This window comes from Pleuronectes platessa, chromosome 11 (assembly GCF_947347685.1).
Source record: "Pleuronectes platessa chromosome 11, fPlePla1.1, whole genome shotgun sequence".
Lineage (NCBI taxonomy): Eukaryota > Metazoa > Chordata > Actinopteri > Pleuronectiformes > Pleuronectidae > Pleuronectes > Pleuronectes platessa.
Genome location: NC_070636.1, coordinates 8234589 through 8248937, shown reverse-complemented (window position 1 = coordinate 8248937; position 14349 = coordinate 8234589). Strand labels below are relative to the sequence as shown.

The 14349-nt window shown below is 44.2% G+C and overlaps 1 protein-coding gene across 1 annotated transcript in view; it reads left to right on the top strand.

The window, feature by feature from the left end:
- otomp (otolith matrix protein) overlaps positions 1-13044 on the top strand; it is a 54325-nt gene extending 41281 nt beyond the window's left edge. Inside the window, exon 9 of the mRNA XM_053434817.1 lies at positions 12815-13044. Coding sequence (XP_053290792.1) covers positions 12815-13044 — 230 coding nt within the window. The remainder of the gene's footprint in view (positions 1-12814) is intronic.
- Positions 13045-14349: the final 1305 nt, after the last annotated feature.

The window sequence follows — 14349 nt, the reverse complement described above, 5'->3', positions numbered from 1 at the left end:
CCTCCATGTTAATAGATGGGACATGCACCAAACTAAAGAGTCAAATAAATACATTCTCCTTATAGCATTTTCTGGTAACTTTGGTTTTAATAATGGTTATTTGATGCCGTAAAAACAAGATATTTTGGCTTTATTTCTGGATAATGAGAGGAAGGAGATGCGTCGCCCATCTTCATGTTCAGTCCATGCACACAACAGAAAAATCTGAATGAGTCACAGATTAGTTTAGCGGCAAATATGTTTCTTCTTTGTCGTGAAGGAGGTGTGAGAAGAGGATAAATATTTACTGCACTGCAGTTGGACTAAAATAATCTGCTGTAAAGCAAAAGATTAAAGATGTTTGATCGCGTCTGAGCTCACAGTGTCTACAAATGTGTGTGTTTGTCGTGTGTAAAAATGTATTCCCAGTCTTGTGTTAAGTATTGCATACAGTAGCCATGCATGTGTGGCCGTCACCCTGTGTATGACTGTGTGTGTATTTGTTGTTGAAAGTGGTACGAAGAGCATTACATGGCTGAGCGCTCCGCTGACTCCCAGCAGGGCTTTTAGACAACTTAGTGTCCATCGTTTTCTCTCGTAACAAACACACACGCACAAACACACTCTCACGCACTGTAACACTTTCCTAGGTCATTGTTAGGTCAATGTTGTGTGTGTGTGTGTGTCTGTAAATGTGTTGGTATATGTGTTGGTATATGTGTGTCTGTATGAGTTACAGTTTGCTGCAACATGAAGTCCTTGCACAGGGCGGTCAATCGGGATCAAGTCAGACGGGGCTGAAGCTGCTGCAGTGCTTCACTTCATAAAATGAACTAATTCCCAAAATAGAGCAGGACAAGGATTCCTCCTGTGATCAGTGGATTAGTTCAAACCTGATGTGGTTCATTTCATCAAAATGGTTGTTGAAGCTTCAAGGGCAGAGCTGAAGTGAGACCTGCTCTGCCTGACGAGAAATAAACAACTGTGCATAAAATTAGAACAGCTGAGGTTTTAAATAATAATGTGTTTGGCTGCAACCGAACGTTTCACACATTTGAAATGAACGATGATAACGATTCTGATGAGATTTCACTTTTCAACAGAACTCTCAACCAAATAAATCTGCAAAATAATTAGTAGAAATAAAATATCTGAAAAAACAAACTCCCTCTAGTGTCAATCTATCACATGGTCGTCATCAGCGACTGTTCAGTTCTTGTTCTGTGGTTTTCTTCGTTTCGTCCAAAGCATTTTTTTTGACTTCTTGACTCTGTGTCACAGAGGAAGTGAACGACCTTCAGGGAATCAACCCCCGACTCTCCTGTTCACCTCGTCTCCACAGATCAGTGCAACGTGTCTCAGCTCATTGTCTCGGTTTTGTAGACCACAGGGTCAAAGATCGGAAACTGGAGACAATCCGCACTTCAGGAATCCTGAACAGAAATGTATGTAAGACCAAAGATGGCCGCTGTATGACACATGACCCGCCCCCTCCCACCAAAGAAGGCTCCCAACATTCAACTGATAGAGTGGCAGGAAGGGGGGGGGGGGGGGGGGGGGGGGGGGGCAGATGGACTTCACATTAGCATTAGAGTGCAGCCCGTCCGAACCTGGACTGTGCGTCACCGGCACCAAACAACAAGACAAAGTTATGATGATGCATTTAGCAGCTGGAGAGTCAGATATTCCTCTCAGGAGTTGGGGCAGATATTAAAAAGCAGAAGTAAAGTAAGTTGTGATACAGGTTTATTCTTGTCCGTGGAAACAACAGTTTGACAAAGTGAATGAAACCATGTAATGCAGATCGCACGATATTTGTGTTTTCAGATGTTTTGTCACCAGCAGAGGTCACGAATGAAGCCTGATGCCGAGAAGCAGTGATGAATACCTGTGATGAACTGTTGTCACTCCCTGGTAAGATGTTCTATGCTATAGGCCCACAATTTGTTCAATAACCACTCTACACTGAAATGTATACCACCCTTTGGAAGGTGGTCAATAATTAACCTGTTTTTTGGAGGAGAACGATATCAGAGCACCCCTGGTGGACGTCCTGGTGTTTTTCTTCCTGCCTTGTAAACAACTCGGCTGGAGCACAGGGCTGAATTTAAAAAAGCCAACTTTGTAAACTTTAACATCTCCTGTGCCTCTTCTATTCCTCTCACCTACCGGAGGCCACGAATCAAACTGACAGGGTCAGAGAAGCCAGTTCCACTACAGAAACAGCAAGACTTTCTCTGGGCACCTGTGATTGATTTTGTATTAATCCTGCACTTTGCACCTCTTGCTTTTTGTACACAGCCCGACACAGAAAACCCCACCAGCCAACCCTCGCTTATATTATTTGCATGAGCATCTGTGTTTTGGGGATTTGTTTGTGACATGCATATATTTATGTGCTGGTTTCAGAGGCGCATCGGGCATAAACTTTCCCGTCTTTGTTTGCACGCCATTGTTAATTGATCGAAGATGAAACAGTTACCCCCGTCAGCAAAAGCAGCCGCTCCGCTGTGTCAAATCCATGATTAAATACGTTCCCCGCCTATAAAGGCATCAACCGGCGCCTGATAAAATAGAATATGGAAGCAACGCCACTGTCACACGATGTAGGCAGCCCCCCCACGGAAAAAACTGCAACTACACACGGATACAAACTTCAGCCCTGGGAGATTCCTCCGTGTTTTGAGAGACGGCACAGAATTCAGTGCAGGTCCTGAGAATGGTCCTTATTAAAATAGTCAAGACAGATAAGAATGAATAGAGAATGCTCGCCCTTTGAATGCTGATTAAAACGCATATGGGATTGCTTCTCCAAATCCGGAGCGCTACCCGGCGTACAGTGGAACTTCTCCGACTGTAGCCATTAATATTTAAAGAGGGGAGCGATGTGAAATCCAGCGCCGAGGGTGGCTGAGGAAAATTGGGCGACGGTGAAGTAGGGGAAGGAAGAAGAGGGTTGAGGGGAGGAGGGCGGAGGCGGAAGCAAAATGGGAGAAAACGCTTGATCACGAGGGAAACGAGAGAGAGAGGGAGAGAGAGAAAGAGGAGAGGAGAGATGCGTCCAGCCGCTGCTATTCGTTTTTATTTGAACCCCTGAACCCTGAATGACTTCCCGTGGGTAGAAAGAGCCTGTCAGCGCTGTGTGTGCATCAGTGTGTGTGTGTGTGTGAGAGAGAAATAGAGAGAGAGAGAAGGAGAAAGAAAAAGAGAGTGTGTCCACGCTTACATCAGCAGTTCAAACACCTCATTTCACCGCCTCAGCACCCCTCAGTATTGCACCCTGTTCTCTTTACGCACCATCTCTTCTCCTCTGTTTCGCCTCCACCAGGCCGCTGCACCACTGTGTCACCAGGACGGCTGTTTACTCTTCCTGGGTGATGCTCGCGGCGCTCGTTTCTCTGCGACTGCCTGCAGCTCTCTCACTGGCCTCTCTCACAGCCTGCTCTGACCGGCTTCCCCCGACCGGCTGTCAGTCAGTTTGCTTGTCGGTCACTCAGTCAGCCTGGATCTCTGACGGGTTTTACCTGTCGGCCTATTTGTCAGCCTGTCTCCGAGATAACTGGGAGTTTCTGTACAAGTCCGATTTCTCTTGGTTTTAAAATGATTATTTGCCCTTTTTCCTGGATTTTAAACACAAAACTGCAGATATTCATTTGTTACTTTTGATTTGATTCTTTCACTGACATACTGTCATATGGATTTATTCAGGAATTGAATGCAACTACAAAGGCGTCAGAAGCTGAGATATGAGTCTAGATGGTTCACTGTGTAAGATGAAGGATAAGGGACCTATTGACAGAAATGTAATATAAAGTGATGTTTTCATGAGTGTGTTTCATCTAAATCCTACAAATTCTTGTTTTCTTTACTCTAGAATGGCCTTTTTATAGAAATATACTTTATATTTACATCGGGGGGGGGGGGGGGGGGTTCCTCACTATGGAGATAGCCATGTTTCTTGTAGTAACACCCTTTGAGTTTTTATGAAAACTGAAGGTTACCAAAGGTTCTCTCTCATGTTTGGAAGGGGAGGATGAGTTGAGGGGTGTTCAGCTGCAACATGCAACCTCACCACTAGATGTCACTAAATTCTACACACTGCAACTTTAAGCCATTTCCAGAAATCCACTGTTTATTCTTTTTACAAAGTTTACTTTTCAGATATGTGCACGTCAGACACGTTCACGACTACAGGAAAATGTCCCAATTATTCAGTCATAGGTTGGCGCCCGAGAAGAGCGAATGAAGGAGGCAGGACGTGATGTATAATTTCCACCGTGGGAATCACAAGGACTTGTTTACAGCGCATTGACACCGGTGTCAGTCCTTATCACGAAGAACACTTGAATCTTCTTGTCTCTCCAAGTCCACATCTTTGTTATTATCTTCTCTTCTCTCCTCATCTTGAGAGATTTTCCTGCTGTATGTATTTCCCAGCAACTGACTCAGACATTTAGCATTCACACATACTGTAAAGTCTGTAAAGCTGCATATCTGAGTCCAGCTGTTTGATATTTATTCTAAACACGATTTGGATTCCTCTTGTTGTGGCCAATCATCATGCTCTTATTCTCCCTGGACCTCAAAGACAACAGCTACATTACAGAGGATTTAAATATGTGGTCATATAAATCAATTCTAAATAGCACAACAGTTAAAAAAAACACAATGCGAGACATAAAGAATCGTTTAAGGGTATGTTGTTATTCCTTTGTGTGCTTTTTCACATCTTCACAATCAAATCAACACAGACACATGAACGCACAGATGCTACACATCACCGTTTAAAAGACAAGCTTTTCTTTCTTTTCTTTGTTTTAAATCAACCCTGCAATGAACCACCATCCCATTTTCTAACAGCCCTAAGTTCTCCTTGTGTTAATCAGTTAACCCATCACTTAAACTGCACAGTTTGAGAGCCATAAATTACACAATACAGCATGAGTCATAGAACACAGAGCCATGATACATCTTTATTCTGCTCCTTAATGGCCCTCTGTGTGTTTATGTGCATCCGCATCTGGTCGCTGATGTGCAACCAAGAGTGTTTGTGAGTCTGTGTGCGTGGTTGCATGCTTGCATAATGATTGCTTCAGCTGTGTCTCTCTCTCTCTGTGTGTGTGTGTGTGTTTGTCTGTGTGTGTGTGTGTGTGTGTGTCTGCCTCCGTGCCTCATATGTCTTTATTTTACCCTCATAATTAAAAAATCCAGCTTCATAGTTGCTCATCCTCCGTGACAAATGAGGTCTGTGTTGGCCATGACCTAACCGAGGTCCGTTGTCTGTTTTAATGCTCCGGGGAGAGACGCTGAGAAGTGGGTCGAGAGGAAGAGGGGGATCGGGGGGGGGGGGGGGGGGGGTGGGGTGCGTGCGCTTGTGCTGACCTGTGCGGGTTATCCAGGCCAGGATTCATGTTATTGTAAAGCCCACAGAGAAACGCCTTGGCTTTGATTCAGAGGACACTCAGTGGCAATAAGGAGCCTCAGATGCTGATGGCAACATTGAGTCCCTGTTTTATCTCTGCTATGTGCTATAGGTGCAGACGCTAGCATAAAAAAACTGCTTCTAACAATAACTCAACTTTCTAAGTGGCCGCTCTCAGCTCCTGTAGGATTTTATGAAATCCATACAATGTTAATTTTGCGTATCGTCTGTGGCAATAGAATAAAAGATAATAGATTAGGTAAAGGAATGTTTAATTCTTCACCTACTCACTCTTACATTTAGGAGTAGTTGTCATTTAATTGAATGTGCGCTGGTGAAATGCAAGCAATCTGCAGTTGAGCCTATTAGCATTGTCTCTTCAGCTAACGGACTGTAAAGCTGGACGACATGACATCTCCCAAATAGGAAGCCGATGTGCCTTCACCGCCCCCCCTGGTGGCTGGCTGCGGTATATGTCATAAATCCTGCCTTAAAGTACATGTCAAATAAAAGCTAGCATAGTAAATCAGCCAGTTTACAACCCGATGATGCGTTTTATAACCAATTATTCATTTTCATTATGTAATAATCTATATAATATAATATAATAGTTAGATCTAAACACATTAGCAAGCCAGATTCCTTGCTCTGTCCAGCATTGCAGATTTACATCATTGTTTTTTATGTCATTTTCATCCATTTTCCTTTCCGTGCTGTGATATGTATTTGAAAAGTTATGTTTAGGGCAAACACAAACATGTTCTATGGAGCTGTACTTTCACATCATCTTATTGGTTCTCATAAAATTGAGTCAAAAAAAAAATTTCACCCGGAAAATGAGACCTAGGTTTTCGCTTTAGCCGTAATGTGCAAGTGCCAAATTCACTCACTATTAATATACATTCAATAATAAAGTCAAAGTATTTTAAATAGGCCAACGATGTTCACTTTGAATAATCTAATGGAATATCTTACACACTATATTTAAAGGCACCAACTCTGTAACCTGAAGTTACATTTAAAAGTAAAACTCTCGGTTGCACTTGACGAAGCTTTGCTGAGGTTCTGCAAGTCGCTGCCCCGGCACTAATGAAAAATCTGAAGATAGACCTGATAATGAAAAGGAAATGTAAGATTGACAACTGTTGAGATGCGAAGATGTGGAGATTGCAGGAAGCATTTTTCTCCCCTGTGGAGAAACATGTCAGGGCCTGTAATGACTCTTCCTGTCTCATATGAAATGAAAGCATGCCATTATCACGACTCCATCATTCTCATATTACAAGTGAAATTACAGGGTGCACCAAAAGGAGAAGGGAGAGTGAGGTGCTAAGCTGAGGACATGAAAATCATCATCATAAGAAGACCTTCCAATCTCCAGAAATATTGTCTCCGTTTTCATATACGTATTCCATAGGTTCTCCCAGGTGGAAAAGGGATTTGGTAAATTATATTTCCTTTCTCATTAAGCCACAATCATTTCACGTAGAGCGTGTCCCATGTGCCGAGGAAAAATCCATTATTAGCAGCGAAACTTTTGCACTGGCTCCCCGGGAAAGATCAAGAAAGAAGATGAAACATTGCCACATGTAATTACCAGAAAATTCTGATTCTGCCTCAATAAAAATAGATATGATAGAAGTAATGGATATGGATAATTTTTCTGACAGTACCAACTATAAGGGTTGGAACCGCTGGCTGGGTTGGACATTGTTCTCTTACCCCTCTGCAGTCCGTACATCATGGACATCAATATGAATTATATTAAAGGAGCATCAGGCTCGCCGGCTTTGATCTCAGCCTCGCTTTATTTAGCTTATGATGATGGACCTACGAGAAACTCATCAGCGTGAGCGGCTATAATTGTCTTTACAAGGTCATAGAGTGATCTTTTTCTATTTGACGGCATTGTTCATTTCGTTCAGCTAATATTATTGGACAAACTAATATCACTGGACAAAGGAGGAAGGATGGGTTCGCCCTCAGGGGGGCCACGCTCCTTTCATGGTCTTAAATCCAAGAAAAAGCAAAGAGGACCATTTTGGAAAGATGGAGGGAAGAGAGGTTGGGATTGTGACACATGTAAAGCAGTGTGCCTTCAAATTATACACGTGTAAACAAATTTATATCTGTGATAAGCAATTAACAAAAAGTTAAAGAGGACTTGTCCAAAAATGGGTAAAAAGGTAAAGACCATCTGCTTCTGGAACCTGCTGACCTGAGGCCAATCCCTTGTCCTCCTCCCTTTTTTACCTCCACATATTTTTGCTGCCTCAGTGAAAAGAGGTGCAGACCTTCCTGCCGACCCTAAAAAAAATAGGGAGAGGAAAGAGATTAGCCCAGTGTGTTTTGGGACTTTGGGGACGGAGCCAGATTTCCAGCTACTGAGCTCACAGTCAAGCAATTATCCCAACTACTGTGCAGTATGTGGTATGCTATCAATCACCGCACTTATTCACAGTCCTGTGTGTGGACCTGCGTTTCCCCGCCTCTATCGACCGGTTGTGAATCAAACAAAGATTTCTGTGATGCAACCGGGAGACAAGTTCAAACTCTGAATCACTTATCAAGGTGTCATCTACCTTGATACACGGCGGCGCTCAAGGTGGTGATGCATCACTTGTTCCGGCTTCAGCTGCTCAGTGTACATAACTTTCTTCCCCTGGCCGAGCGCTGACATTCCCTCCACGAGCATGCACAGAAAGAAAATCGACATAAAGTGCATTCTCGTTTCTAATGGGGTTTGTGCCGACATGGATCTAGAGGCAGAGCTGGTTTCGCTTTGTGGTGTTTCACAGCAGACCGAAATGGAAGATGAAAAGGGCTCAGGCTGAGGGCTCCGGGAGGGGAGGTGGTGTTTAATAGGGTCCTCCGTTCTTCTTCCCTGCTGCGATGAGCGCCGGGCTTAAACTCTGCTGCTCCTGTCTGCTCTGGCATTCCTCTGTTGCCATGGCAAAGCCGTACTTATTCTCATTCCGGTGGCACTCTGCTGAGTGTGTGACCGGCAAACACACAACGACGGCCACACATGCACAGGCAGAGGCGCACGTGTTTCTTAAATGTGTGCATGCAGAAACCACAGAGCTTCAAATATCTGATGCAGAGCAGCACGCAGGTAAGCTACATATGCATATAAGCAGATGCACGTAACAGACATCTTGTGTTTACCATGTGCGTGGTGAGGCTCAAGTGTTTGAGCTTCCACCGACTTGCATGCAGATTCACGCTCCTGCCATCTGTCAGCTAACAGTTCTCCGTGATGGCTGCTTGAACCCTCGCAGGCCAGAGTCAGATCATGTTGAATCATATATCTCACGCTGGGTGTGCCAAACTGTATAAGTCAGATTAAGGAGCCCCCTCCAGGGACACAGCCCCAGGCATCTGCCCTTGGCTTCGAGAGCCCTGTCTGACAACAGCAGGGGCGGGAGGAGGAGGAAGGAGGGATGGTGGCTGCGAAAGTGAGGAAGAGGAGGTGAAGAAGCATCAAAACTGTATCAGGGTCGATTCATTAATAGGTGCTAACAGTATTCATCGTGACTGAAGCCTTAGTATGCAAATAGACCCAGATCAGCCCTTTACATAAAACAGCACAAACAAACTGTGATGTCGTCATTAACAGATAAAGTTGAAAGGTTTTGAACTTGTTTTGAATGGTTTATTAGAACAGGGCGCCTTCAATGTGTCAGGTTGTTGGTTCCAGAAAGTTATAGAAACTTTCTCGAACAGCTGATATTACAAAGGTGCAGGGGCCAGGGTCTAAACATCCAAAAAGCTGTTTTAATGAAGGACACTGGCAGTAAAATCCACACAAAAAAGACAAAACAACACCTGCATATTATTATTTCATATGCAAATAAACAGTTTTCTCTAATCATACGAAAAAATCCCTTCATGTCCTGTGGAGATAAGTGAAATAACTGTGCAGTATGTCATTTTAGCACTGATTTTAGAAAAATATAAACTTATCCTCAAATTTGAAAATTGTACCCACATTTAAATCTGTGAATCCTGGTCCTGTCGATATTTTTCACAAGTTTTGATCTTCCTGCAGAGCAGACTGGGAACCAGCCACCAGTGTATAGTGATTTCTCAACTAGTATCTAAAGCCATAGCATTTGTGGTTGGGATCCCAGTATGATGTCGTTTTTTTGAATATAGGTTTTGGGTAATTTCCAACAAGCAAACACGTTGAGCCGGCTTTGCAGATCGAACATTTCCTGTATATATTATAAAATTAATGTAACTTATTGTGCTGTATAAACCTTCACACATGCATAGAAAGAAGCATTGTTAACACGTTGTCTAAACAGGTAACGAGTGTTCAAAAACAAGCGAAAGAACTCTACACTTTGATTTCACTGCAGCTGTTGTTCACAAGGCTGACAGGTGATACATCAGTGTTAATTTGATTTTTGTTTATCGACCGATTGAGTTCAGAGGGAAAATAGGCCCGGGCAAATTAGCATTGATAGATGACTTGCTGCTGTTAACGAGCGCCGCGGTGACAATCAAGTGATTAACATTTATCTGTTTTTGAAAAATCTGGCAGACAATACTGAACTCCAGAGCTGAAAATATGCTTTTTGTAAGTCTGATTGCATAGAAAGAGGAGGAGGAGTGGAATGAGACAGAAGTGAGATGGAGTTGCTGAAACGATAAAGGAGGGTAGGATGAGAGATTGAGGAGACGAGGGCAGAGGAAGATGGAGGAGTTGAGTCCCTGACGGGCGCTGGTGGAGGAAACACTCAAATATTTTATCCAAGTAAAAGAACAAATAAATAAACAAAAATGTACTCAAGTGAAAGTACCACATTAACTTTTGTATGTGCTTTTAAAGTAAAAGTACTCGCTTAGTAGAGCCTTATGCCAAATGCAATGGTCTAACACATATATGGCTGAGTCACGGCGAGGAGGCGGGGTCTAATTTGACCTGCCTGCTCAAGTAAAGTATACACGGATATTCTCAATTCGGGAAAACCCACTTACAAAAAGCGGGTGATTACTTCTTCCCCCCCCCTCATGTTTGACGTCTCGCCCCGAAATCCGAGGCTCTCTCATCTCGCTGTCGTGCCAAATTAGCATTTTTCCCCCGATGTGATGTTTCCATCACTGCTAATCGGAGTCGGAGCCGATAAAAAACAATCTACCAGAGTCCTAGAGTGACGGCTGATCCATTCCATTTGCAGAGAAAAGCCAGATGTTTGTGGGTGTTGGTGAGATCTGGACCAGTGGAAAAGGGGCTTAATTGAGTAAACGTGCTTAGTTACAACCCACCACTACACAGAATGAAAATGAAGATGGATGTTAACACGGAGAATAGAAAGGTTGAAGAGGTCAAAGGGTCATGAGTAACCGAAAAGCATGAATCACTTAAAAAGATCTGTTTTATTGACCCAGATCACTCTTGTAAATCCTCAGTAAAATATAGAAAAACTGACCACATACCACAACTGTTTCTATGGCTGTTCTGTTTTTTCTTTATACATTCTCAATACAACAAAACAACAAAAACAAACACAGCGGACATTAAAGAAAAATACTCTCTGGAAACACGTTGAACTTTTTCCTGCGGCCTCAGAAACACACACTCGATGGAAGCACATGTTTTCGTTCTGAGTCTATAAATCCATAGCGTCGTGTGGGCTGCAGCTTTCCACGAGCACGGGCCGTTTGTGTCCAGCAGCCACAGCTAAGGGATGCTTGAGCGCGGTGGGGGGGGTTATAAATAGCTAATGTACACACGCTCTGTTTGCCCGCTGAAATGGATATTCTTTAAGCAAACAAATAGGCCTGACCCACTCCACTGATGGATAGATATACGCCACAGGGTGTAGGTAGCAGGGAATAGACTGCCCCGTAAATGACGGCTTCCACAGCAGCTTAGCAACGCTTTACAAATATAAGCCGACACAACAGCAGCATTATATAAATGATTCCTGTTGACCTCCGGACACTGACAGTTTGGGTGTGTGAGTGTGTGTGTGTGTGTGGGGGGGACGTGTGTGACGCATACACACACATGCTTTCTCATTATGGATTGGTCAATACATTGATTAGCTGGGGGGGGGCAGAACTTGTTCTTGTAGCTGTCAGGAACACACCTGGCGAGCCGATAGTGGGCTGTGACAGGTCGGCTGGCACATGCCTACAATGATAATCTGCACCATTAGAGGCCGAGACCATCGAGCGGAGACTCATTTGCTTGACTGTGTTGACAGGGAGGGCACTGGATGTGCAGATGCGAGGGCCAGTGTGTGTGTGTGTGTGTGTGTGTGTGTGTGTGTGTGTGGGTGTAATCATGCATGTGCGGGCAATAGGGACTCAGTCATCTCTGCCAAGGTCAGCGAAGGCAGCTGTATTCATTAGCCGGAGCCACTGATTGTGCATTCAGATGGAATTTAGATTGTGCAGCTACAATGAAGACACTACAATGGACACAGCGCTGCAGATGTAACAACATTCTCCAGGCTCATCTACGGAGAAAGAAACACAAAGGTGTGTGTTTTTACTGTATGGCATAATTGTCCCTTCTGAGTCACACACACAAAGGAACGGCGAGCGGTGATTGTCACAGTTGTGTGCCGATATGGCACTCGGAGACTTCGCGGGGCAGGCGTCCAGCTCTCCTGTCAGAAACAAAATTGGCCAATCTAGGAAATTGTGATGTGAAAACGACTTTTGTGGAACAGACTGTGCCAAAACGCTATAGTGGGTGATGGAAAGAGAAAGAAAGCATTATTACTCTCTATGAGGCCCATTGTGGGCAGAAGAGGGGCGAGAGAAAGATGCTATCGGGTTATCAAGCGGAGGGTCGCACAAACACACATGCACGCACGCACACTGGGAACAACGACACACACACACACACACACACACACAAATACCACAGAGTTGAACTGAGCTGAATGGAGGGATTCTTGGGTCCAGTAGATTAGAGATGAGATTAAAATCAGGGCAGTGCGATAAAGAATGGTTTGTTCTTTTCATCAGTCTTGTTCGGACAAGGATGGAGGGAAGGAGAGAAGGATGGATGGATGACAGAGGGGAGGTAACAAGAAGCGGACAGGAAGGGAGGAGAGGGGGCAGACAGATGGAGAGCTGGACGGAAGGAGGTAAAGAGAGGGTGGAAGGAGGGAGAGGGCTGAGGGCTCGATCTTGATGGGATGCAGAGAAGGCAACTTTAGGTCAGACGAGGAAAAAGAATTAAACAAAATCTTCCAATTTCAAAATAATCCCATCAAGAGTCATTTTTTAATTAAATCTCTTTTCATAATCCAGCCTTGTTTCTTAGCACCATGGACGTTTTTTCCCACCACATATCTTTTTCCCATGGCAAGACCATTTCCCACACTTATGTAGGAATTTAAAACTTCTCTTTCAACCCGACTCAATGGCTTGTTTCACTCTTATCAGCCTCCCGCGTCTCCCTGCGGTTTCTCTGCTGTGAAAGGCCGCCGCTGTTCTGCTCTGGCGACAGCGCCGAGCGAGCGGAGAGGGCGGAGGGCTCGTTTGGCAGTCCTCCGTGCCGGCCTCCTCTCACTGCCCTGGGGGTAAACACCATGCCGATCGACCAGCAGCGGCCCCCTGAGCGTTTTACCACCCGAGCCTCCGAACAATGCCTGCAAACATCCAATCCAAGCTGAGAATGGGCCCCTTTTTTCGAGGCAGCATTGGCCCCTTCATCAAAGAAGAACTATATCAATAAATCTTTTTTCAAGTGGAAGAATGAACAGCTTCTTTCTGGTTTTGGTTCGTGTGATGACTGATGTTGAAAGCTGAAAAGAGGGTGGAATGCCCTCGAGCGATAAGGCTGGGGTGAGTGTGTGTGTGTGTGTGTGTGTGTGTGTGTGTGTGTGTGTGTGTGGTGGTCAGGGACGCTGAAGCTGATTAGTTGATTACTTGACAAGTGCTTCTTCTGAGCAGTAATTAATCTCAAAACTTGCCAGACCTCTCAAGAGGCTCCTTCAAGAGCGCGGAACAACAAAAACTGTGAAATTCATTTATTAGAAAAATTTGTTGATTGTCTAAGAGGCTTAAATCTGGGATTACTCAAGCAGAATTCTCTTCTCTTTTTTTTCATCCTACCCCAGACACACATCTTAAATACCGGAGAAAGAACCGCGGAGTAATTTTACCCAAAAAAAGGGTTTGACATTTCCACAAAGGTTGATAACGAATGAAAATAAGTCTTCTGAGCTGCTGAAAGGTGAAGTCAAAGAGATACCAAAAAAAAGCAGGTGTCTTATCCTGCTTTTCAGCCTTTATGTGTCCCTGCTGGTAACTAAATTGTCCCAGAAAATGAAAACCACAAAAGAAACAAGATGAAGAGGGACGCAGGAAAAAATTTGAGATGAATGAGAGGATAACATAAAGAAAAGTGGACATGAAATACAAAAACAAGAGGTGATGATGGGAGAAGGTTAGGAGTGGGAAGGTGAGAGAGATAAAAGAGAAGAAGACGCTGAAGAAAGGTTATGAGAGGGAGGGAGAGACACTGGGGAGGAGAGGATGTCCCCCGTTGTTTCTGACCAGTAAAGGTTTCATTACACTCGGTGCGATAACGGCAGCTGGAGATCGTCCATGAAATCTAGACCACTCCGTTATTCCCCCCGCCCCGCTTCCCGTATTAAGGCTGTTTTCCACTGTATCGCTTTACCCTAACAGTAACCCACCTCTTCAAATTACACCCAGAGTGCAGCGGCACAACAGCACACAATGGAAATTACAACTGATAAGGACACGACACACAGCGACGCACACACACACACACACACACAGATATAGAAAACCCGTGTGTAGAGTGAAACCGGGGAAACGTCGAGGAAACGAAATCCCTCGGTAGGAGCAGTTATTTCAGGCACCATGTTTGTTTCTGCAGAGACAACAGCTGTGTTCACTCACTACGTCATGAATTACTAATAATAGTTATAATGTTGTTATATTAGATT